At 38.6% G+C, this 26,668-nt stretch overlaps 1 protein-coding gene across 1 annotated transcript; it reads right to left on the bottom strand.

The window, feature by feature from the left end:
* Positions 1–19,038: 19,038 nt before the first annotated feature.
* Positions 19,039–24,163, bottom strand: LOC138875048 (uncharacterized). The gene is made up of 8 exons (XM_070153856.1): positions 23,399–24,163; positions 22,762–22,921; positions 22,495–22,695; positions 21,501–22,058; positions 20,880–20,983; positions 20,528–20,822; positions 19,849–20,008; positions 19,039–19,045 (listed from the first exon to the last, which is right to left on the bottom strand). The coding sequence occupies exons 1-8, from the start codon at positions 24,161–24,163 to the stop codon at positions 19,039–19,041; spliced, it is 2,250 nt and encodes a 749-aa protein (XP_070009957.1).
* Positions 24,164–26,668: the final 2,505 nt, after the last annotated feature.

The following is a 26,668-nucleotide window of genomic DNA, read 5'->3' as shown; positions in this document are numbered from 1 at the left end:
GCTGTAGAAGCATGTTACAACCCTTAAAAAATTTTCCACCCGCTCGGCAAATGGTTAGAGCTCGATAAATCTCCGATAGTATCATTGGTACAATGGTGTCATTAACCTTTTTAGTCACGAAGTCGACTATTCCTACGAGCCCAACTCTATGTTTCCGTGCTTTCTTGGGCAGATTAAGATACCTAGGAATGCCACTATAAAAGCCAGTCCTCGATGTGCTTCCCATTTGTTTTTGTTCCCTGAATGAGTTAGGACGGTATCTGGAGTCTCAAAACCGTGGGGATTGCCGTAATGTTTGTACAAGAAATAGAATGTGCAAAATCCCTCAGCCAAATTTCCGTCTTTAAATTCCCGACTGATACTTAGAAGGTCCAGGAACTTATGAGGAGTCACTGCTCTAGGAGCCACTGGGTATCGATTTCTGAGATTCCCATTAAGACCGGCATAGCCCGTTATTTCTTCATGCGTAGGGGTTGGCTCAAAATTAGAAAAATGGAACACATTATGCGCCGGATCCCAAAAAGGTATTATAGCTACAATTATATCCAACCTCGGTTTAATTTTCAGAAGACCAACAAGACCGCCCAAAGCTTTTACCACAGTATCTCTGCTGACTTTCCCTAAGTCGTTTCACAACATATGGAGTTCTAATGGGATTTTTTCGAGGACTATGAAAGGTTCATTTTCAATAGTGCACATCCTACACATTTATTTAGAGTGATTGATTAAAAGGCCATGATTTACTTTGACTCAAAAGAAAATTATCAAATTTTCAAAATTGCAATTCAAAACCAAAACACCTTTTGCAGATACGGCCCTTCAGCACCTCGAGAAAGAAGATTTTAGGGCTGTGTTTGCTAATCGGCAAACAATTTGAAAAAGAGGCCTTAGGTGGCTATTCTTGCAAGAACAGCTTTCTTGTGCCCTTTTGGGGACATTTTGGCTACTTAGATAAGAACGACATCACCTAATTTTATTTACGACAATAACAAACAAATCGTATTTTTGGGTTATTTTTGCAAAAAATGGAGTTGGACCCTGTGAGGATTGCCTACGTATCCCACATCCGGTGAGATTCAAAGGTTGCATAGTTCGGGTAGTTTTGACATAATAAAAACAATACCAAATATTTTTTCTTGAAACAAAATTCCTTTACTCTTTCTCAAAATTTCAGTAGAGTTTCGATAATTTTTGGATACCGGTTTTTTGAAGAAAGGTAATTATCTCTCTCATACCTCAATTTGACTTTTCCAATTTTATCCCTTATTCTAGAAGCCGGTCAACATGCAATTCAAAGCAAATAAATGCGCAAGTAGCAATTAAAATGCATCAGGATGGTCTTTTGATTTCAGGAACACCTGTCCTAAATGGACCCAACCCTTGTGTTGAGTCCCCAAAGTCAAATGCACGTGATGCAAATAAGTGTTCCTACTAGGGATCCGGCATGAGGCTTTGTTATACTAGGTTTAAAAACCCTGGGTGTATTGTTCTAGACCTGGCTTACCCGAGCGGACAGCTCGAGTCGAGGGGGAGCAGCGTACCGGGAATACAGAAGCTTCACCGACTTTGCAACTTGTCCGAACCTCATTCATAAAATTGGGTTATGACTCTAACAGAAGAGAAGTTAAACGAAGTGCACACTTCCCAAATGATTTAGAAGACTCAGAGAGAAGAGGGTTTCGTAACAATTTATAAATAGTTCAAACAATATTAAAGCAGTAAAAAGCGGCATTTAGCACATTAGGATCAAACATGTAAAAATCGGATAAAAATAAAGCCAAGTATAACAGTTATTCTAAGCTCGAATTCTTGAATCTTGAACCAAAGTTCTGGGTTTTGATCACCAGCAGAGTCGCCAGAGCTGTCACACCTTCTTTTTACTACCCGAGAGGGGGATATAAGGGAGTTTTTTCCAATTAAAGTGATATTATTCGAAATGAGATTATTTATTTATTTTTTAGAGTCGCCATTTGGGATAATTTATTTGGTGTCCCAAGTCACCGGTTTATTTTAAAATCCCAAATCGAGGAAATTTCGACTTTATTTTAAAAGTCTGCAAACCAGAAATTCTAAAGAAGAAATTTTGTTAACCCGGGAGAAAGTGTTAGGCATTACCGGGTTCCGTGGTTCTAGTACGGTCGCTTAAACTATTAAAACTGGCCTATTATCTGATTTACTATATGTTTTAAACTATTATGCATTTTTTAACTTTTGTAGCCGCTTTTAATTTTTTTAAACTGCTTTTAGGAAGATTCAATGTTATTTGAAACACATCTTAAACCACGCTACATGAAATGTACCCGCGGTTCGCGACACGTTATATTTAATATTGTTGAGAAATTGAAATTGGGTCACATGAAATGTATACCCGAATTTAGTAATTAAAAATTCACAACTACGTCACGGGAACCGTACCCATAGCTATGATTGAATTATTTAAAAAAATGTGCCTAAAGCAACTACGAAGGTTTAAAATTAATAACAACAATTGTGAGGGCCATGGATAGTTTAATTGATGGCACGCCTCAATTTCTACAAGGGTTGAATCTTGAAATAAATTCATAAGGACCATGGGTTAAGGGGTTTTATTTGACATGGCACACCTCAATTTGATTTTAACTAAAGGAGATTACTTAAATAAGGCTAAGATCCTAATTGAAGTTTAAACTAGAATTTCCCTTAACTTAAGGTCAGGCCCTTTTGAGTTATCTAAGACAATTGTTATGGGCTAGCAAGGTTTTATTGGACAATTCAGCTTCGACGGCTGTAATTGGGCTCACAACTAGCCTAGAATTCAAAAGACTTTAGGATATCACGCTGAGTCTTAACCAAGCAATCCACAGTGGGCTCAAAATTAGGCGGGACCAGTTTGCTATATTTTCTAATTGGGCTTATCTACCTTTGAATGGAATACACATTAGTCAAAAAGGCTAAAAACAAATTCATTCTTGAATAGGAAAATAGAAATACAATGCTAGTTTGAGAATTATTTACATTACATTGATTTGCAAGATGGATCAGATATAAACACTATATATGTACAAAAGAAGTAATGATCAAGGCCAAGTTGTTAAGTGTAGCGTCAGGGCCCAATGGCCTAGGCCCATGAAGTCTTGAACCCAACACTGCCCGCTAGAGGAGTTCTATCATTGAACTCGTGAGGCCGGATATAATTCATTTCCACAAATATGGGCCTGAGTGCTTGCCAAGACCAAAAAGTTTTGCAGGCACTAAAATCTCAAAGAGTAACTAGTTCAAGGTTACAAAATCAATCATATCCATGTCTAGCTCTAACTGGCTCAAATATTACAACAATGTTAATTTCTAAATTAACTAATTTGCTATACAAATAAGATGCCAAAATCTAATCATTCTTTGTCCCGAGATTAAAACTTCAAACGTTTCAAAATCTTCCTATTGATGACTAACTATAGCTAGTGAGTTTCAATTGCAGCTACAGCCAATAAACCTAAATATGTGTATTGATGTTTCTTTCAACTTCTCATTTGAACATTAATCCTCAATCAACAGACTCCCGAGATGTGTATTCTCCCATCAATCCTTATGATTTACAAGGAAAAAAGCCACTGGATTTTCCTTGTGCATCAGATTGACCATGAGCAGTACCATATGAATGAAACAACAAGTCATAATCAATTATTACTACATATTCAGTGCTTAACAATGGGTTATCAATTTTACAATATAAATGACTACTTAGTGAACACCATATCAGTCTTGGTTTATACTTTAATCTAAGATGGACAAAACAAGATCACTATTGAACATATAAAGAAGTTGTAAATAGATATGATAATCAAAATACCAAGAACACATAGAAGAACACATATAATTTAGGCATGATCATACATTCAGTGATTCAAAACTTTCATTTTATATTCTAAGAAGGGTTACATGGGAGTCTCACATACCTGAGTGCAGAAATAACAACTAAAAGACCAACTAAAGGTCAAAAAATAGAAGGATGAGTTTCAGCAGTGATGACAGAAATAGCCCAGGAAAACAGCAATATATCACCCTTACAAACTTCAGTATTAGCTCATAACTTGACTCCAAAAACCCAGAACTTAAAGAGAAATTCTTCTCAAATTGTAAAGAAGGAAAAATGCAGAAAAGCTAGGACTGGATTTGTTTCAGAGAATTTTTAGGTCTATATTCTGATGATTGCTAATAATCGTCTAATGAGTGAAAGATAGGTACTATATATAGGTATAAGAGACCATGTGCTGAAAGGATCATTCTATCAGCCACAAAAAGGAATATTTTAACAAAATTGGACAGCTGTTTGTCCCTCATTGGTTTCAGTACTTTGTACTAACCAAATGAGGCCAGATGCCCCCTATTCTAGAACAATCTAGCATGGATCTTATCCTATTTCAGAATTATCCCTCCCCTGTTATGACCCCTTAAGTTTCTTTTTTGTTTAATTGACCCCTCTTAAATTTCTAATGATGCAAACTATGGCTAACAGGAACAAGGCAAGCAAATACTGGCAAATAGATCAAATAACAAACAGGAATGCAATTAAATCTTAGACTAACCCTAAATTCATTTAGCATGAACCAAATCAGAAATCACAAATAAAATTTTAAAGACAAAAGAAAACAGAAATTATCCTAAATAAAGTGCTTAAAACAAAACAAAATATGACAAAGAAGAACAGAATCATTTCATGCATTCAACCCTAAGGAGGAACCCTAATTAAACTTAAAATCATGCGATTGAGTATTGAAATGCAAACATGCTTCAGTTAATCAAGAACAGATAAACAACTAAGCAGTCTTGAAGAAAAGAAAATTCTAAAATTAAACCCAAACATGCGGTTAATCAGAGACATGAACATGAAGAAAAGAAAACCTAAAAAGAAGAAAAATAACGGAAGAGTAAAAGGAATTATTTAATCTTAACAGTGGGATGAACCTGGTCGATTTTGCCGGAGTTGACCGGACTCTGGCAGGTTTGGAAACAAACCAAACCCACATGAATCAATTGCTCTTGTCAAGAGCAACTGACTCATGTAGGTTTAAGCCGTTAAAATGCTCGGAAATGACTAGGTTAGGTTTTTTAGGGCTTCAAAACCTAAGATCTCAAATTCGAGCAATTTGAGGTCGAATTGGAGGGGGCTAATGGTAACTTAGGGTTTAGAGGGGTGCAAGGAAAATAGGGTGTGAATTTGGAGCGGATTGGGGCAGATAGGGTTTTTTGGCCGTGATTTTCGATTTAAGATTCGAAGATTTAGGTTGGGAATCGAGGGAAAAGAGTTGGAGATATATCTATTTAGTAAGAGACCAGTTCCGAGCCATTGGATGATCAAAATCCAACGGCTATGGTTAGATCATTACAAAACGGGGTCGTTTGGTTTGAGAGTGGGTTGGACCGGGTGGGTTTGGTTTTGGGCTTTGGTTGTGGGTTATTTTGGGCGGGTTTTAGGGCTTCCAATTTCTTTTCTTTTCTTTTCTTTCTTTTTTTTTACTAAAAATCCTAAAAAATAAAATCCTAAATTATCTAAATTGTAAAATTAAACCAACTATCTAATTATAAAAATTATAAATATCACTTAATTCTAAATTAAAAGAGAAAGTCAATAAATTAAAAACTAAAAAAACAAAAGATGTAAAAATGAGCTATTTTTGTGATTTTCAAATTTTCATAAAACAAATAATTACTGATTAATCCTAAAAATGTAAAAAAAAATCCTAAATGCAATGAATGGTATTTTTGGTATTTTCATGATTTAAATAAAACTTAAACATGCACAAAATGCAAACAATTAAATAAAATTCTACAAAAAATCCTAGAATGGCAAATAATTAACAGAAAACCTGTTTTCTTGGGATTTTATAGGAGTATTTTGTATAGGGCAAAAATCACATGTTCACAGCAGCAACAAAAAACAGTCCACAAAACAGTCTGCTACAAGTGAATAACTCGAACTCACAGCTTCCGATCACAGTCCCGTGAGTTCTTACAAATATAGAACAACTTACCATGCATTTACATCAGAAAAATGGATGAAAGAGAGCAATAAACTTACCTTATTTATTGGATAACTCAGCTCTTATCTTGGTTCTTCAAACTCTAGGTTTTACCTCAATTTAGAACTTGAAAGGGAGAGAAAATCAATTAGGGTTTGTGGGCATTTTTTGGGAGAATTTTCACATATCCCTTTCTAGGCAGTAAATCTTTTGAAAACCTTCTGAATAGTCTCTAACACTTGAAAGGACGCACGTCTTCTTGCATTTAATACCCCGATATAGCAATATTTTTGTTGGTTCTCAAGGTAATCATGACTTCAATTTTCGCCATCTATATCTTTACTTATACTCATTATTTTACCACTTTCACTTCCAAAAATTTCATAAGTTCATCATCTTCTTTGCACTTAACCTCTTTCTGCTCTCATCTTTTTCTCACTTTCTTCAAAAAACTTCACTATATTTACTACCATGGCTTCTTTTACTGAGTCATTCAAAAACTCTGGTCTTCTCTTCGGTGGGGTCCCAAAGAGAAACAAAGACAAAAAGGTTGATGTTGACATTGCTCTTCCCACAGTGAGCACCGTTATACCCAAGCACCCGAGTATCGTCAATGACTTCTAAGAGAAGTTTCCCTCTACGTCTCCATGTACTTGGTCCATTAGCAGGTACCTCTCCTCCATTTGCCCTTCGAGTATTCCTGTTGTGAAGGAAGACTGCAACTGTCTAGACCTTAATATCTTTGCTCTGGATCTGATAGAGCGGGTTACTTTCACCAAGGAAGGTTTTACATATGTCTATACATACCCCTTCACCTTGGGTCCTTTTTCTTTGAACGGAGGGCTCGACCCCCTGATTTTGGAGCTCTGCCATCGATATCAGGTTTGCTTGGCACATGTAGGCCCTTCTATATGGTGAACAGTATCTTGTTTACCCTGGTTGTGCACAGAGACTGGGAAAATTCCCTAACCCTAGCACACATGATGAACCTCTACTCCCCCAAAATCTTCCATGGAGGAGTAAAAAATTTCAGTAAATGTGGTCACCATGCCCTTCTCACTAGCATGGATGATGACAGTGACCGCGAATGGTTGGAGCATTTTGTCATTGTGCTACCAGGGTAATCAATCCGGCTGCAACTCTATCTTTTTTGTGAATCATGGAATTATTCACGTAAGTTTGTAATTTGTTCATCTCTTTCCTTCGTAAAAAGACTGTTCCCCATCATTGTTGATCTTTTTGTCTCTGTTGTTTCAGCTACTCAGGACATCACCAAAGGTTCAAGGCCTGGACCAGTGGGTTTAGAAGAATCTGAATATTACAACTCTAGAAACTCGTCGGTGGAAGGGGATGGCCCCCAAATATGGGTGGAAGGCCAAGAACCATGGTAAACTGAGAACTTCTTCCTTCTTCCTCCGATTGTACACAAGTAAATATTCTAACTATATCTTTTGCTTGATTCAGGACTCCCACAGGGCCCTGTCACCTGCCCCAATGTTGATGTTTTGGCTGACTTGGAGGAGGCCACGAGATTGTTAGATAGTGCTCTCGCTTAAAGCGGTTCGCTCGGATTTTCTTCTAGTGGAGGGTTCTTCTTCTCGAAGTCCCCAACTAGAGAATAAGCAACCAAAAAGGTGGTGTTCTTCCTCGGCTGGGGATAAAAATAAGAAAATAAATAAGGCCACAACCGAGCTAGCTACGGCTGCAATGATCATTGAAGGTGATAGGGAAGCCAGTGATGAAGGGGCTTCCCATCAAAGGAAATAACAATCTTCATCAAATTAACCGAGTGCTCAACCGGGAGAGCTTAAAACCCCTACCAAGGGTAAGATCTGAGCACTTTGGGGTGAAATGGAAATAGTAGAGGACGTCGATTCTTGCTTTCTGACCCCTACTACTATTTCTGGTCACGAGAGGTCAGAACTCGGGCCTCTTCTGCCTTTGGTCGATGAGCAACCAATAATCAGTACTACTCCTATTGTAGTTGTTTCTCAACCTACAACTCCAAAAACTTCATGCCCCTCTACACCAGATGTACCTTCGCCACCATCATCCACTGCACCTCCTCCATAAGCCACAAACGCATAAGAGGAGGGTGTTTCTTCTCCCCAGTCTTTCGACCACGGGAATTTGGGGCACAATTATTCACCCCCTTCTCCAGATACCAAGGAAGTAGGAGTGTCACTCTTTTAGTTTCGAAGGGGTGCCATTTGTCGTCCAAGCCGGAGGAGCTTGCCAACTACCTGAAGCCATTGGCTTTAGATAAGGATAAGAAGAAAATACACTTACTTTCGTGGGAGTTCCAGTTATATAACTTAATGTATAATGCAGCAGTGGTATCATACTTTCTTTCTTATTGCTTGGTTTTTACTTATTTGTTGTAACGGGGTTTCTAACTTTAACATATTTTTTGCAGGCCAACTTCCTTGCTTCTGAGGGCCTTCAGATGTTGATTCTTGATAAACAAGGATTTGTCTCCGAAGGGGATCAACTATTGGCTGAAAGGAATCAACTTGTTGCGTGCCTCCCGGTGCTGGAGGCAAAGGTTGTTGAAGCAGGAGATCTTGAGGCCCGATTGCAACAAAGTGAGCAAGAAGTGATGGCCCACAGCCAAGAAGCCTATCAATTACATGCACAAGACCAAGATGCTAAGGCTAAGTGGGTTGAGCTTTAAGATGTTGTACTTGCTGCTACTGAGTGCGAGTATGTCTCTGTTGAATAGGTGAATAACTTGGAGGTAGCCTTGAGCTCCAAAATCGAGGAGACTAATGTTGCTGAGGAGAAGAAGGCCAAGATGGAGAGACATTCAATACGATAATAGAGCAAACCAGGATTCACTTTTCTACAATCCGTGATCTCGATTATAGCCTCGTCGCCACGAGATCCGAGAGGGATGGCCTTCTGGCCGAGTTTGACAGACTTAAGGTAAAGCTCCAACACTAAGGGGATTCCCTAATATTTGAAAAGACGTATGCCATGTATCATATGAGCAAAAAAACCTTGGAGGAGGATAAAGTGGGCATTTTTTATATTGACGATTGCATCGCCAAGGCCCGAGAACTGGAGTTAACTGCTCGAGAATGTCTCCCAGCTTAGCCTGACGCAACTGACTATTCATGCACCAGTTTCGAGTATTCGGGACCGAAGAGGAACTTAAAGAGAATGATGATGAGGTCCTGGTCCCGAACTGGCAGCTGATACGCCAACTTCCCCAGGGGAAGGGGTGCGTAAATGCCTCTCTCTCTCGAGTTCTCGCAGCGATAATGTTTAGATTTTTCCTCTTTTCTTTTTTTATTTTCCTTTGTACTTTTGTATTTATGTCGTTTGGCATTTTGATAAATGAAGAAGATTTTACTTAAGTATTGCACAAAGTTTGTTCTTTTTGCGTTGAATTAGATAAGGCTTCGGGTGTATTTTGTCCGATAGCTTCTTGTTTCAAGCATAAAAAATTTCACTCTCAGGTGTATGATGGTTTCATAAGAGAGGGCCCTCTTATGTTTACGGTGCTCTTGAAGAGGATGTTTCTTATTCATTCTTTCGCAAGCATTTAAAGTTTTTTGTTATATTTCAAATGATAAATCAACTTAACGTTTGGACAAGAAACAATATAGAAATAAAAGAACATTGTTGTGTTCCTTCTATCTTTAAGAGTACATAAGCATTCGATTGCAAAAAAAAATTGCCAATACATATGGCTAACTAGTACAACTTGTTTTTGCGGTGCTTCCTCGGGGTCAGACAAAACATCAACCTTGGGGTAGGTGACAGAGCCCTATGGAAGTCCTGAATCAAGCGAAAGATATAGTTCGCAAATTTGCTTATGTACAACCAGAGGAAGAAGGAAGAAAGGCTCAGTTTACCATTGTTCTTGGACTCCCACCCATATTTGGGGGCCATCTTCTTCCACTGACGGGTTTCTGGCGTTGTAATATACAGAATCTTCTGAACCCACTGGTCCAGGCCTTAAACCCTTAGTGGTATCCACCGAGTAGCTAAAACAACTGAGACAAAAAGATCAACAATGACAGAGAACAGTCTTTTTACGAAGGAAAGAGATGAATAAATTACAAACTTACGTTAACGATTCCATGATTTAGGAACATATGGAGTTGTGGCTGGAATAATATCCCTAGTAGCAATTATTACAAACTGCCCCATCCATCCACGATCATTGTTATCATCCACGCTGATGAGAAGGGCGTGGGACCATTTTTACTAAAATTTATTAGTCCCCCACGGAAGATTTTGGGGGAGTAGGGGTTCATATGTGTGCTAGGGTTTAGGTTTCCCTAGTCTTAGTACACAGTCAACGTAAACAACCTATCATTTGCCATATAGGAAGGCCTACTTGTACCAAGAAGACATGATACCAATGGCAGAACTCCAAGATCATGGGGTCGAGCCCTCCGTTTAACGGAAAGGGACCCAAGGTGAAGGGATACGTATAGACATACGTAAAACCTTCCTTGGTGAAAGTAATCCGCAATATCATATCCGGATCAAGGATGTTACGGTTTGGGAAGTTGCAGTCCTCGAGACTTAGAGCACTTGGGAAGTCAATATTGGGAAGCTGGGTCCGACTAGGAAGGTTCCTACTGGGTTTCAGTTGTCACCGGTAAAGGATCGTATGAGCTGGAAAATTAGGATGGGGCCAAATTGCCCAGCAATTGGAACATGACTCACCTCAAAAGGTATTACTACTAATGGACCCTACCTATAGTGAAAGTATGTGATGCACTCCTTTTTTCTTCGGCTATTTTTTGTCCCAAGTGGGCTTTTTTGGAAAGGTTTTTAACGAGGCAGCAACGGAAAGTATACTACGAAGGAAGCGTCATTGAAAAAGTTAAGACCTTTAAATGACATGGCATTGAAATGATAAACCAGTACGGGATGGTTAAATAATCTTTGGCTTGATGGCAAGGTCCTAATGGGAAGTAAAGCTTTCCATCGAACAAATGACTATTCAACCATTCACAAGTGTTTCAACTAACGAAGCAAGACTTCCAGTGTTCTAATTCGCATACTTCGCATTTGACCACTGGGGGATAGTATTGTATAAGGCAACAACGATGCCATGAAAACTAGGACTATGAGACCCGGTCTCATCGGGACTGGCGATTGCATGGCCAGCCCCATAGAAATAAGTTGTACGAGTTAGCTACATGTATTAGCATTTTTTTCTTTTAGCAATCGAATGCTTATGTACTATTAAAGATAGAAGGACTAAAATAAAGTCCTTTTATTTTTATCTTGTTTCTTGTCCAAAAGATAAGTTGATTTTATCATTTGAAAGTTAACAGAAAACTTCAAATGCTTGTGCTAGAATGAACATGAGACGTCCTCTTTAAGAGCATCGTAAATATAAAAGGGCCCTCTCTCATAAAACTCTCATAGTAAAGGGTTAATTCCGAAAAAGTTTATGACCAGAACAAGAAGCTATCAGACAAAAATACACCCGAAGCTTTATCTAATTCAATGCAAAAAGAACAAACTTTGCGCAATACTTAAGTAAAATATTCTTCATTTATCAAAATACCAAACGACATAAATACAAAAGTAAAAAGGAAAACAACAAAAGAAAAGAGGAAAAATCTAAACATTATCGCCGCCGGAACTCGAAGGGAGAGAAACATCTACTCCCCCCCCCTCCCCATTTCCCGAGGAAGTGGGCTTCATCATCATTCTCTTCAAGTTCCTTTCCGGTTCCCGAATTCTCAAAACCGGTTCTCGAAGAGTTAGTTGCATTAGGCTGAGCCGCGAGACATTCTCGAGCAGTTATCTCTAGTGCTAGGGCCTTGGCGATGTAATCATCAATATCAACGATGTTTGCTTTGGCCTCCTCAAAGGTTTTTCTCCTCATATGATACATAGAATACGTCTTTTCAAATACGACGGAATCCCTTGGTGTTGGAGCCTTGCCTTAAGCCTGTAAAGAAAGTGTATTTCTTCTTATCATTCTCTAAATCCAACGGCTTTAGGTAGTTGTCAAGCTCCACCATCCTAGACAATAGATGGCACCCCTTCGAAACCGAAAGAGTGACACTCCTCCTTCCTCGGGGATATGGAGAAGTGGTGAATAATTGTGCCCTAAATTCCCGTGGTCGGGATACTGGGAGGAGAAGCTCCCTCCTCTCGGGCATCTATGGCTGATGGAGGTGGTGCAGCGGATGCTGGTGGCGAAGGTACAGCTAGTGTATAGGGGCATGAACTTGTTGAAGTTGTAGGTTGAGAAGCTTTTGAAACAAGAGCAGTGTTGATTATTGGTTTCTCATCGACCGAAGGTAGAAGAGGCTCAGGTTCCGACCTCCCGGGACTAGAAATAGTAACAGGGGTAGGAAGGCGATAATTGGCATCTCTACTATTTCTATTTCACCCTAAAGTGCTCGAACCTCACCTTCGGTGTGGGTTTTAAGCTCTTCCAGTTGAGCACTCGGTTGAGCTGATGAAGACCGTTGTCTTCATCAATACTTCCCCATCATCTTTAATGACCACTATGACTGTGGCCGGCTCGGTTGTGGCCTTATTTATTCTCTTATTTTAATTCCCAACCGAGGAAGAATGTCGCCTTTTTGGTTGTTTTTTCTCTAGCTTGGAGACTCCGAGAAGAAGCAACCCCACCGAAAGTAGATCTGAGGGCACCGCTTCAAGCGAGAGCACTTTGTAACAATCTTGCGGCCTCCTCGGGGTCAGCCAAAACATATATCTCGGGGCAAGTGACAGAGGCCTACAAGAGTCCTGAATCAAGCGAAAGATATAGTTAACAAATTTACTTGTGTACAACTGGAGGAAGAAGGAAGAAGGACTCACTTTACCATGGTTCCTTACCTTCCACCCATATTTAGGGGCCATCTCCTTTCACCGACGAGTTTCTGGCATTGTAATATTCAGAATATTCTAAACCAATTGGTCTAGGCCTTGATCCCTTGGTGGTGTCCACCGAGTAGCTGAAACATCGGCGACAAAAAGATCAACAATGAAGGGGAACAGTCTTTTTACAAAGGAAAGAGATAAATAAATTACAAACTTACGCGAACGATTCCATGATTCATGAAAAGATAGAGTTGTGGCTAGAATTATATCCGTAGTAGCAATGAGGACAAACTGCTTCATCCATCCCCGGTCACTATCATTATCCATGCTGGTGAGAAAGGCGTGGTGGCCACGTTTGCTAAAATTTATTACTCCCCCGCGGAAGATTAGGGGAGTAGAGGTTAATCATGTGTGTCAGGGTTAGGGTTTTCCCAGTCTTCGTGCACAGCCAACGTAAACAAGCTACCGTTTGCCATATAGAAAAGCCTACTTGTGCCAAGCAGACCTGATATCGATGGCAGAACTCCAAGATCACGGGGTTTATCCCTCTTCTCAAAGAAAAGGGACCCAAGGTGAAGAAGTACATCTAGGCATACGTAAAACCTTCCTTGGTGAAAGTAACCCGCTCTATCTGGGCAGTTGTAGTCCTCCTTCACAGTAGGAATATTGGAAGGGCGAATAGAGAAGGGGTACCTGCTAACGACCAAGTCTGTGGAGACATAGAGGGGAACTTCTCTAGGAAGTCATTGACGATACTCAGGTTCTTGAGGTATAATGGTGATCACCATAGGAGGATCAGCGTCTACATCAACTTCTTTGTCTTTGTTTCTCTTCGATCCTCCACCGAAGAGAAGACCAGAGTTTTCGAATGACTTAGTAAAAGAAGCCATGGTAGTAAAACGACAGTGAAGTTTTTTGAAAAAAGTCAAAAAATGATGAGAGCAGAAAGAGGTTAAGCCCAAAGAAGATGATGAACTATGAAAGTTCTGAAAGTGAAAGAGATTAAATGATGAGTATAAAAATAAGATATAGAAGGCAAAACTTGTGGCCGTGATTACCTCGAGAACTGGCAAAAATATTGCTAGATCGTGGGGCAACACGTGTTCGAATATTAAATACGAGAAGATATGCGTCATATCAAGCGGTCAGAGACTGTTCAGAAGGTTTTAGAAGATTTACCGCCAAGAAAGGTATATTCACCAACTTCCCAGTGACACAAAGATATGCCACCAGAAAGCAGGGAGACTATATGTATAGGTAAAATTAGTTTATACTAAATGATCGAATAGTAGAGTGACATGTGGAACAGAAGACAGGTAGAAAGTAAATCAAATAACAAATCGTACCGGGAACAACAACTGTAGTTGGCATCGGATAGACCCCGAATGGAACATGATCAACGCAAGAAGATCGAATGTCTGCCATTAGATAGCATTCAATGACGAATATTCCCTAGCATGAAATAGGCAACTATTACAAAGAATATTTGCATTCATGGTCTGGCGTTACATATTCATCAATGTCCCCTTTATTGTGTCATTTAAGAGGGGTTTGATTCTAGGATCTTATTTCCCTAGGTATGGCAATAAATAATAGGCTGAACACCCATTTTAAAACACGAAATCCTTGGCAAACTTATGCTATATTTCATTTTCAAGCTTAATTAGAGAACTTTAGTTGCTCTTTTACATTGTTCTTATTTCTATCGTCGGAGGCATTGCTCTCGGAGCCAAGCATGTCATTTCCTTCGATTTTAACCGCTAAGTCTTATTTTAATCTTGTTTATTTATCATTTATTGATTAAATCAGTTCCTTTGTCTATAAACGACGTAACAAATTCAATTGTACTGTTTTACGGGTAAACATCCTTCACAGTTTCACTCGTCCATTTCTCATCTTCCCCTTTCCACCAAGCACAACACCAGAATTTCTTCCAAAAAAGGATATCAAATCTTGCTTCCCTTATAATGCAATATCGATTTTTAGCTCCTCCTTCCCGGGAAACTCCATTAGCATTAAGCCAAAAAACTAAATTTATATAATATTTAACTCCTCCTTGTTTAACCAAAAAATGGGATTTCGGTCAAAGCTTTAATTTAAAAGAACTCGGGTTACTGATAATCAAAAGAATTTATGAAAGAAAGTAATTTGGCTAGCAATAATATAATCAGAAGAAAAACAAGTAAATCAATATATTCAGATAGTATTTCGTGTCCTTACAATTGATCAGTTATCTCCCTTTTATAACTATTTGGGAGATATGCGTTTTGCCCTTGTCATAATAAGGCTATTATGAGTAATTAAAGACATTGAATACTACGTTACACAATCATTATATTTAATACAAATTTTCTAACATATTCAGTATTTAATGCTCACTAAATACTGTATCTGTACTCTCATATATTGTCATATTCATTCCCCTTAATTCCTGGACCTAAATGACTAAAATAGATATGGGCACTGAATCCTTTGAATAACTGCTCGTACCTCTTCCTTTGCCTTTGCTCGTATCTGTTATAACGCGTGTCTCTTTGTCAGCTGTAACTCTTTGACTAGTCTACGTGTCTTGACACGTCATCTTTATTCCACTTTAATATGTAAACTCAATTTTTCCCACTACAGATAGTCCCCCCCACTTGCCATTTATTCATCAATTGAATATTTGGGAATTGGATTTCATAAAAACGAGAATTTTGGTCACCATTAATGATATGACAAAATTGACGCTTCAATTGTCACTTCTATTTAATGCTCTTCACACATGTCACCTTTTTATTAGTTCTGCAATTTTGCAGCCCTTTTTAAGGTTTTTCATGGCTCCACTATTCACGAAGTGTCAGTTATCATTATAATGGTACTTCCATCATTACACTTTTTCGTTCGGCGGTCGCTTATCAATATAAATATAACTTCTTTCTTTGTCTTTTCCACATAAAGTTTACTGAATATTCAATCTCTTAAATCCCTGTTTGCTTCTTATTCGTATCATCCTTCTTCATCATGTCTTCTTCAAATTCTAATCCTAGAAGGGTTCCCATAGTTGATACCTTCCCTAATGCCCCCATTAGAAGCAGAAGGGGAGGTAGGCTTCGTAATTTAGGATCTCTTCGCGGTTCTTCCACTCCTTTACCTAGTTCTAGCCTTTCTTCTAGAACTAGGGATTTACTTTCACAAAGATCTTCTTCAAGAGGTAAGGAACCTTCTGAACCTCTTCGTGAGCCTACAGTATAGAAGATAGCTCCTATGGAACTATCTTTTTATCATGACAGAGAATCTCTTAGGAACCAAGTCTCTGGTTTAGATCGTGCTGATATTTATCCCACTCAAATTACAAAAGGTTTGATTTCTGTAGTTTGTAGAGACTATCATTGGAGTAGTGATTTTTCTATTATTATCCCTAGTCCAAATCAAAGAATCACCTCTTACATAACCGAGTTTTCTTTTGTTTATACATACCCTTTCACTTTAGTGTTTAGACCATATATTAACCCTGTTATTCTTGAGTTCTATCATTTCTTCGATATTTGTTTGGGTCAAATTGGCCCAATCATATGGAGGGTTGTTGCCTGTTTGAGGCATTTGACCAACACAACCGGTATTCCCTTTACTTTCCCTCATTTGATTCACCTTTACTCCCCTAGACTCTTCAGCAATGGTGTTTTCACACTAGTAGCAAGGAGCAAGAGAGTTTTGGTGAGCCCTGAGGATGACAAAGACCGTGGCTGGTATGCCAAGTTTGTTGCTGCCCCAACTGTTGGTTTAGTAGGTGATGATAATGTTCCCTTTCCTGAGAAGTGGAATTTTGCACGTAAGTCTTTTTAACTTTCTCGTATCTTTTTTCTTCAAGTTTGTCAACTTTTCTAATTTTGCTTTTTTTTAGCAACCATGAGAGTTGTGGAAGACGTTCCCAATTTCCGTGATTGGGTAGACAAATTATTGAGGACCGCACCAATGGATGGTAGGTCTTGGAAGACAGTTTCTAACCGTTTTGGTTGGAAAGTAAAAACTCATGGTAAGAGCTTTTATTTTATTTCATCTTTTCGTGTATATATTTTTTTTATTGCACTAATTTCAATCCATCTTTTTATCAGGATTTGCTATTCGTGGAATCACTGCCGAGGCAGTCGCAGCTTCCCGTATCTCTTTGGAGGGCTCAAGAAATAATCTTGGGTTCTTCTGCAAAAAGAAAAGTCATTGTCGTTGAGGAACAGGACTCTGAAGAGGAGGAAAACGGGGGCTCTTTGGTGACAAGGCCACGAGCTCGAAGACGCATCATTTCTGATGATGAAGCAGAGGTATCCCCTCGGCGTCTGTTCCTCTTATAGAGTCTACTGAGACTCTGGTACTAATTCTTGATGATGACGTTGCTCCCGCTGCTGCTCATGACTCTATTGAGCAGCTTTTTATTAGCGGGTTTGGTAGTGATGGTTTAGGCCCTATTTTAGATGAAGTACCCTTGGCTTCTTTTTCGACACCCATGTTTGTAACTCATTCTTTGCCAGTCTCGATTGTTTTTGTTCCTCCCCAGACTATTTTTAACACCTCTTCTGTTCCTCCTTCGACAATTCCTCCTCCAAATATTCATCACACTGAAGTTGGTTCCTCAAGTAGGAGTGCTGCTATGAGGCGAGTAGTCATTGAAGTCCCTACTGAGGGCAGTCTCTTAAGAAAATCAGGTCAAGCGGATGTATGGATAGAGCCTTTAATTGGCCCAATTGAGAAAGCTAAGCTAGAGAGCCATAGCTCCTTGACCCTGATGAACGATATTGTGCACGCCACTTTGAAGGTATTCCTCTTCTCTTTTTTCTTTTTCTATCTTTGAGGATTTTTATTTCCTTTTCCCCTTTCTAGGCCAACCTTATTGGCACAGAGATGATGAAAAGAGTTATCCACTCATATCAATTAGTGTGTGATTCTCAGTTAGAGGCGTGCAGTTGGAGGGAACAGTTTGAGAGCTTGCAAATTGATGTGGAGTATTTAGAAGAGAGTAAGAATACCTTGGAGCAACAGGTACGGGCTTTGACTTCGGAGTTGGCTGTTGAAAAGGCTTCCTCAAGCCAAGTAGATAAAGAAAAAACTCGCCTTGAAACTTCCTTCTCAGAGCAGTTGTCCAAGGCTAGTGAAGAAATCAGAGAGTTGAAGGCTCTTTTGAGTAAAAAAGAAGCTTACACTGGGGAGCTCGTACAAAATTTGACTCAGGAACAAGAAGACCTTCGAGCTTCTTCTGATAAGGTGCGTGCTTTAGAAAGCTCTCATGCCTCTCTCCAGACTTCTTACACATCTGCCTTGGCTGAAAATGAGAAGTTAAAGAATGAGATAGCTGACTGGGAAAGGGATTATGAGATCATTGAAGATAAATATGCTATTGAAGTAAGTTGGGCGCTTTTGAATTCATGCCGTGATACCCTAATTGAAGCTGGCCAAGAAAAATTCAACTTGGAATCTAAGTTGGCTAAAATCAATGAAACTATTGAGAAAGATCAGCAAACTCAAGATTTTCCTTATCTCGTGGCTGAAGCTTCCGTGAATGTTGAAGTCGATACGGGTATCCCAACTATTTCAAGCCCAGTCGAGCCTGTTGCTGCAAGTCAAGTTGAGCCTGCAACTGTTGATACTTCTGCTTCAATACCTTCAACTTCTCAGTGACTAGCTTTAGTTGTTTGAATATCTTTGTTTTTGTTTTATTTGGAAAATTGTGATCAAACCCTTGGTTTCATTTAAGGGTTTATTTTGGAAACACAAGTCCCCAGACCTTTTCATGGGGCAATTTGTATAAATAATTCGTAGCTTTACAACTAAGTACGTACTTAGTCTTAAGTTTTTTTAAAAAATATTAAGAAGTTTTCTTGTTATTATCTTGAACTTCTGTTTACTTTATTCTTGCCTTTATTTCTAAGGACTTACAGAATAATTTGCATTTTTATTCTTCAAAAATGCTTCTGTTAAACTTATGACTAATTAATTTAAACATAAGTATTATAAAAGAGGGCCCTTTTATATTCGACACTTAATGAAGAATATGTCTCAACTTCATAATGGTGTTTAACATACGATAAAAGAAATAGGAACACACATGTTTCTTTGAAATAACTTTGACAAGTTTTTATTTGAACCTTGTCTAGTTTTGAATAACACTTTACATGTATTTGAATTACATCTATAACTTTCTCGTAATTGTTTTTCTTGTAACGGATTTTAAAAAGTAAAATAATAAACACGAGGTTTTTATTTATAACCTGTTTCAGTACATAGCCTTTACACTAACTATAGTAAGGTTTTCTTTGGCCTTAGTTCGTGACTTTTACTCTACACTTGACATCTTTGCCTTCTTTATACACATGGTTTTTATTTATAACCCGTTTCAGTACATAGACGTTACCCTAACTATAGTAAGGTTTTCTTTGGCCTTAGTTTGTGACTTCATGACTTTTACTCTGCACTTGACATCTTTGCCTTCTTTATACACATGCCCTGTGTATATTATGTAGTCCCCCAAGTGTTTGAGTGTTGAAGTATGAAGCCTTGAGCACTTGATTATTCCTCTCATTTGGTCCTTTCCCTGAAAAAGGAAAAATATATGGGACGCAGAGGTGCGATTATAGATGAAGACTGCTTAACCCGTTTTGAATTTCTATCAGAATATTTGTAACCCTGGGCCGGGAAGTTTAATGTATTCCATGTGCTTTCAGGTCGTGGCTCATCATTTAGTACGGGCTAGCTTTTTTCCTATCATCTAAAATCGTTAGTAAAATTTTAACAATTCGAAAATAGAATTTTAAAACGTAGATACCTGACCGTGGGTATTCCTTAGAAGTAGTATCTCTTCAAATGAACAACAATCCAATGTGAAGGTAGTATTTTTCCATCCATTGTTTCCAGTTCATATGCTCATTTACCTGCAATATCATGAATTCTATAGGGTCCCTCCCATGTTGGACTTAATTTACCCGCATTAGCTGCCTTCGTAGATTGGAAAACCTTTTTGAGCACGAAGTCCCCAATTTTGAAGAATCTGAGGCGTGCTCTTCGGTTGTAGTACCGTTCTATGACTTGCTTTTGTGATGTCATTCTTATTAATGCAGTTTCCCGTCTTCCTTCAAGTAAACCAAGATTTACACGCATTTCTTCATCATTAGACTCTTCTGTTGCCTGCGTAAACCTCGTACTTGGCTCTCCTATCTCAACAGGAATTAAAGTTTCTGCTCCATAAACCAACGAAAATGGTGTTTCTCCTGTGCTTGTTTTTGCGGTTGTGCGATATGCCCATAAAACACCAGGTAACACTTCTGGCCAATTACCTTTTGATTCCTCTAAACGCTTCTTCAAATTGTTGATAATGACTTTATTTGTTGATTCTACTTGCCCATTACCCACCGGATGATAAGGCGTAGACGTGATCCTTTTAATCTGCCAACTTTGAAAGAATTCCGTGATTTGAGCTCCTATAAACTGAGGGCCATTATCGCACACGATCTCCTTTGGTACACCGAATCGGCATATGATATTCCGCCAAATGAAATCTTTTACTTCCTTTTCTCGCACCTGTTTGAATGCTCCTTCCTCTACCCATTTAGTAAAATAATCAGTGAGTACGAGCAAAAATTTTACCTGTCCTTTTGCTTGTGGTAATGGACCCACGATATCCATTCCCCATTTCATAAATGGCCATGGTGCAATGACCGGATGTAGTAACTCCACATGTCTATGCATATTGTTACCGTACCTTTGACATTTATCGCACTTAGCCACCAAACGCTCTGCTTCTTCTTCCATTTTAGGTCGATAATACCCTGCCCTAATTAGGGTTCTTACCAATGATAGTCCTCCTGCATGATTCTCGCAATGCCCCTCGTGTATTTCCCTCATTACGTACTCCGTTTGAGAAGGTCCAAGGCATCTTGCTAAGGGACCACCGAACATTTTTCGGTAAAGATTGCCTTGCTTTAAGCAATACCGAACAGCCTTTTTTCGAAGCGCATGAGCTTTTCTCTTATCTTCAGGGACGGTACGATACTGCAAAAAAGCAACAATCTCGTTCCTCCAATCCCAAGTTAAGTTATTAAAATTTACCTCATTCCTATCGAGGTCGAGAACTGAATGAAACAAATGAATAACTGAAGCATTTTCATTGCTTGCCACGTCTGTCGCAGATGCAAGATTAGCTAGGGCATCAGCTTCAACATTTTCATCCCTTGGTATTAATGTTACTTTTCAGGTTTGAAATTGCTTTGTCAAATCTCGTACCTTCGCTAAGTATTGCTGCATCCTTGCTTCCCTAGCCGTATAAGTCCCCAGCATTTGATTGACTACGAGCTGTGAATCGCTTTTGATTGTAATCTGATTTATGCCGAGTTCTCGTGCCAATTCTAAACCTACAATCATAGCTTCATATTCTGCCTCATCGTTAGTTATAGAATGACATTTGATAGCTTGTCGAATGATTTCACCCATAGGTGGTACCAATACGATCCCTAAACCTGCACCTTTTTACGTTAGATGAACCATTAGTAAATAAAGTCCAAGTTCTTGGGTTAGCTCCATTGAACACCTGTAATTCTTTATCTGCTTCTAATTGCATCCCTTGGCTAAAATCAGCCATGAAATCAGCTAACACTTGAGATTTTATAGCAGTTCTAGGTTGGTATGTGATTTCGTATTCACTTAATTCTATAGCCCACTTAGCCAATTTACCTAATAACTCATGCTTATGCAATATATTACATAAGAGATAAGCAGTTACTACAGCAATAGGGTGACACTGAAAGTAAGGTCTTAATTTCCTAGATGCCATGATTAATGCAAGTGAAAGCTTTTCCAATTGAGGATATCGTGTCTCTGCATCTAACAAAGATTTACTAACATAATAAATCGGAGATTGTTTGCCTTGGTCTTCTCGGACTAAAACAGCACTTACCGCTACTTCAGAAATAGCAAGGTAAATGAGAAGTCTTTCTTTAGCCTTTGGTTTTGCTAGCAATGGAGGATTTGATAAGTACGTTTTCAAATTTCTGAGCGCCTGCTGACATTCCTCATTCCATTCAAAATGATCCTGCTTTTTAAGTGCTGAAAAGAATTTAAAGCACTTTTCTGATGATTTGGAAATGAATCTTCCCAAGGCTGCAATTCTTCCTGTTAATCTCTGAACTTCTTTTTTACTTGAAAGCATATCAGGCATTTCTTCAATGGCATTAATCTGTGCTGGATTTACTTCAATACCACGGATAGAAATAGGAAACCCTAAAAACTTACCTTACACAACACCAAATGCACATTTCTCAAGATTTAATAAATTTGCGCAGAATTTGAAAATTATCAGACATGTGTGATATGTGATCTCTCGAATGCTGAGTTTTAACGAGCATATCATCTATATAAACCTCCATGGTATTTCCTAAATGTTCTTGAAACATTTTAGTAACCAGCCTCTGATATGTTGCACCAGCGTTTTTGAGACCAAAAGGCATTACTTTATAACAGTAAGTCCCTTTGTCTGTTATAAATGAAGTTTTTTCTTCATCTCCTAGATCCATTTTGATCTGATTATAACCTGAATATGCATCTAAAAAGCTTAATAGTTCATGCCCTGTAGTTGCATCAATCAGCTGATCTATATGTGGTAGGGGAAATGAATCTTTAGGGCAAGCTTTATTAAGGTCTGTGTAATCTACACAAACTCACCACTTACCGTTCTTCTTTGGAACTACGACAGTATTGGCTAACCAATTAGGATTCTTTACCTCGCGGATGGATCCAATCTTCAGCAATTTTTGAAACACTTCTTGAATCACCTGATTCTTGAAAGTTCCTTGCTTTCTTTTCTTTTGCTTGACAGGAGGGTATAATAGGTCTTCATTTAATTTGTGAGTCATCACCTCCAGTGGTATCCCTATCACGTCAGAGTGGGACCAAGCAAAATAGTCTACATTAATTTTTAAAAATTCAATTAACTTACCTCTCATGCCTTGGCTAAGATTGGCTCCTATGTAGACTTTCTTATCAGGCCATTGAGCGAATAACACAACAGGCTCCAATTCTTCAATTGTTGTTTTGATAATTTCATTTTCTTCTGGTTCTTGAATGGTGTCAGGCCTTGAATCCACATCTGTTCGCCCCTATTCAGATGAGGTTTGTGTTATGGTGCCCTCAACTGTCTTCTGTGATTGCTATTTTCCTTCATTTTTCGTACTTGAATCTGCTACAGAATTGATGCTCCTAGATGTATGTTGATCTCCACGAATTTGACATACTCCCCAGGGTGATGGAAATTTAATGACTTGATGCAAGGTTGAAGGAACAACATCCATTTCATGGATCCATGGTCTCCCAAGGATCATATTGTAAGTCATCTCCATATCTACTACTTGAAACTTTGTATCTTTGACGACTCCTTCTGCGAATGTGGTGAGTGTTACCTCTCCTTTCGTCACAACACTAGAATTGTCAAATCCAGATAGAGTATGCGCCTTTGGTATTATTCTATCTTCTGCTTGCATCTCACGTAATACTCTTAGCAAAATAATGTTCACGGAACTACCTGGATCAATCGAAACTCGTTTTACATTAGTATCATGTACAATTAGAGATATTACCAGTGCATCGTTATGAGGGGTTAATACGCCATCTGCATCTGCATCATCAAATGTAATGCTTTCTTCCTCTATGACATGCCGCATCCGTTTCCCTTGGGTGATTGTAACTTTGGAAATTTTGTTAGCTGCAGTGTATGATATGCCATTGATGTCTTTACCTCCGCATATAACGTTGACGGTTCTTTTGGGAGAAGGTGCCTTCGGGGGCTCCTGCCTGTTCTTCATGTAAGGTTGCTTACCTTTCTCACTGAACAACTCAGTGAGATATCCTTGTTTTAATAAATGATCAACTTCACTTTGTAAAAACCTACAATCTGCCGTTTTATGCCCATGGTCATTATGAAACTCACACCAATGATCAGGGTTGCGCCTGTTTGGATTCGATCTCATCTCTTTTGGCCATCGTACCTTATCTCCCATGCTTCTCAAAACAGATACGATCTCGGAAGTGCTCACGTTGAAACTATAACTGCCAAATCTCGCCTTCAAATTTCTATCATCATCTCGTGACTCATAGGTATTTCGATCGTTTCTAAATCTTGATGATCTCTCTATTCCTTGATCTGTGATCATACCTTTGATTGTCCTTCTTTGATCGTGAGTCTTTTCCCGCAGGTCCCATGTATGGCTCGTACCTATTTTCACCGGATCTTTTTCGGTTTCCGCACGTCTCGAACTTACCTTTTCTTCTTTTTGAAGTAGTGGAACAGTATCTTCTTCTATCCTCTGCTTCGTGCTATACCTGTTGTAAACGTCATTCCACATTGTAGCTGGTAATTCATGAAGGCTTTCTTTGAGTCGCCTCGTAGCTTCTGAGCTTTTTTTTATTCAAATTGCTTGTGAAAGCTATAGCTGTCCAATTATTTGGTACACGTGGTAATGTCATTCTTTCACGTTGGAATCTGTCCACGAACTCTCTAAGAAATTCTGAGTCCCCTTGCTTGATCTTGAAAATATCTTCCATTCTTTTTTCAACTTTTTGAGCTCCCGAGTGTGCTTTGATGAAAGAATCTGCAAGCTCAGCAAAAGAATTTATAGAATTTTCGGGTAAAAGAGAATACCATGTTAATGCTCCCTTGGTGAGTGTTTCACCGAATTTTTTGACTAATACTGATTCAATCTCCTGCTTAGTTAAATCGTTTCCTTTTACGCCTGTTGTGAATGCAGTCACGTGGTCTCGTGGGTTTATTGTTCCATTATATTTTGGAATACCAGGCATTTTGAATTTCTTTAGAATTGGGAGGGGAGCAGCACTTGGATTCCAGGGTTACTGTGAATATTTATCCATATCTACCCCTTTGATTACGGGCGGCACCCCCGGTATTTGCTCTATGCGGTCACTTTGCTCCTTGAGTTGTTTCTACAATGTTAGTACTAAATTTTGTAAATCAGAATTGATTAAATTACCTAGTTCTCCCTCCTGTGGTTCACTGGGAGTTCCACCGCTACCTGAGTTAACAAGCCCGGAACGAGGGTTCTCCAAATTGTTGTTATTTGGAGTGGGTGTTGCAGCAGGTAACTGGTTAACAAATGTCTCAAAAGCTTTATTGACCTGTGCAGCAATTAGTTTTTGCAAAGCTTCATCGATAGCCTCAGCATTTTCAAATTGAGCATGTCCATTCGTATGAGACCCCTCAAGAGTGCCCTCACGAGACCGCCGAGGAGAATCTCGTGGAGAAGAGACCAGGGTGTTAGTATTCTGTGGATCACCCTGATGCTATTGGTTTCTCGATTTCCTTGAATGTCGTCATTGTTGTTCGACATGGTTGATACAACAAGAGAAGTTAAGCTAAAAGAGAATAGATTATCAGATTCTCGGTAACGGAACCAATTTATTTAACCAAAAAATGGGATTTCGATCAAAGCTTTAGTTTAGAAGAACTCGGGTTACTGATAATCAAAAGAATTTATGAAAGAAAGTAATTTGGCTAGAAATAATATAATCAGAAGAAAAACAAGTAAATCAATATATTCAGATAGTATTTCGTGTCCTTACAATTGATCAGTTATCTCCTTTTTATAGCTATTTAGGAGATATGCGCTTTGCCCTTGTCATAATAAGGCTATTATGAGTAATTAAAGACATTGAATGCTACGTTACACAATCATTTAATATAGATTTTCTAACGTATTCAGTATTTAATGCTCACTAAATACTGTATCTGTACTCTCATATATTGTCAGATTCATTCCCCTTGATTCCTGGACATAAATGACTTAAATAGATACGGGCGCCGAGTCCTTTGAATATCTGTCCGTGCCTCTTCCTTTGCCTTTGCTCGTATCTGATATGTAAACTCAATTTTTCCCAATACACTCCTCCCTCACAATAAGCTCCAAACACTAAACTCAAAACACCCTCCTTCGCAAGATGCTTCTCTCTCACTGTGAAGCTTCCAATCTCTTAAGTCTGTAAACCCAACAATCAAAAGTTTAGGCAAATCTAGCCAATTTCATTATTATAATAAAAAATGTAAACCCAGCAATCAAAGTTAAACTAAATGTAATTAATTTCATTTTGCAATGTGGTGTTTTTACCAAAATAACTCTTATCCTCCATAAAGAGATTAAGGAGTTGCAAGGAGTAAAAAAAAAATAGAAAAGTCATCTCTAATCTTTTTCACTCTACGAATGAATACTGAAAAGTCCATCTTCAAAAGAAAGATAGGGAAAAAAAATATCCAAAAGAAAGATAGGTGCAGGCAGAATGCTAATAAGAACTATTAATCTTGAGTTGGACACATTCAATATATATATATATAACGGTACTATAGAGCAAGAAGAAATCCTGCATATAAAAACATTGTCTGATAGGACCAGAAAGAAGGATGACATGCATGGCTGGTGATTGAAGACCAAGACTTTTCTTTCCTTAACCTTAAGAACAAAAATAAAGTAAACACTCACTTCAGCTAAACTAAGCAGATTGAGAAACCAAAGTTTGCCAACAGAGAGTTATCAAAGAGAAAGCATAAGAAATGGCACTGCCGCAACCAAATATAAGCTTCGGTTGTCCTGCATAAAGGCACAAAATACATCATTAGATCTTTTGCACTTCAAACATGCTCCTTAACGGATATTCATTTGGACGAAAATAATATAATTCAACAGAAATTTAGTCAAACATCTAGCTACTTGGTCCAAGGCATCAAGAAGCTTTTGCTATCAGCAAACTCCATAGTCTTTAGTGGTAAAGGGAATTGCAATAAGAGACTCCATAGTTAATAACCAAGAAGGATTATCAGATTATATTGTTAGAACATGCGCAGC

The sequence above is a fragment of the Nicotiana sylvestris genome, chromosome 8, assembly GCF_000393655.2.
Source record: "Nicotiana sylvestris chromosome 8, ASM39365v2, whole genome shotgun sequence".
NCBI classification, from domain to species: domain Eukaryota; kingdom Viridiplantae; phylum Streptophyta; class Magnoliopsida; order Solanales; family Solanaceae; genus Nicotiana; species Nicotiana sylvestris.
The sequence above is the reverse complement of the archived record's forward strand: the minus strand, read 5'-3'. Positions and strand labels throughout refer to the sequence as shown.

Excerpts from the sequence above, each read along its gene's own strand:
- LOC138875048 (XM_070153856.1), bottom strand. The coding sequence starts at position 24,163 with ATGTGGAATGACGTTTACAACAGGTATAGCACGAAGCAGAGGATAGAA. Across the intron at positions 22,922-23,398 it reads CCCCTCATAACGATGCACTG|GGGCGAACAGATGTGGATTC; the intron begins GTAATATCTCTA and ends TCATCTGAATAG. Across the intron at positions 20,823-20,879 it reads TCGACCTCGATAGGAATGAG|TATCGTACCGTCCCTGAAGA; the intron begins GTAAATTTTAAT and ends GCTTTTTTGCAG.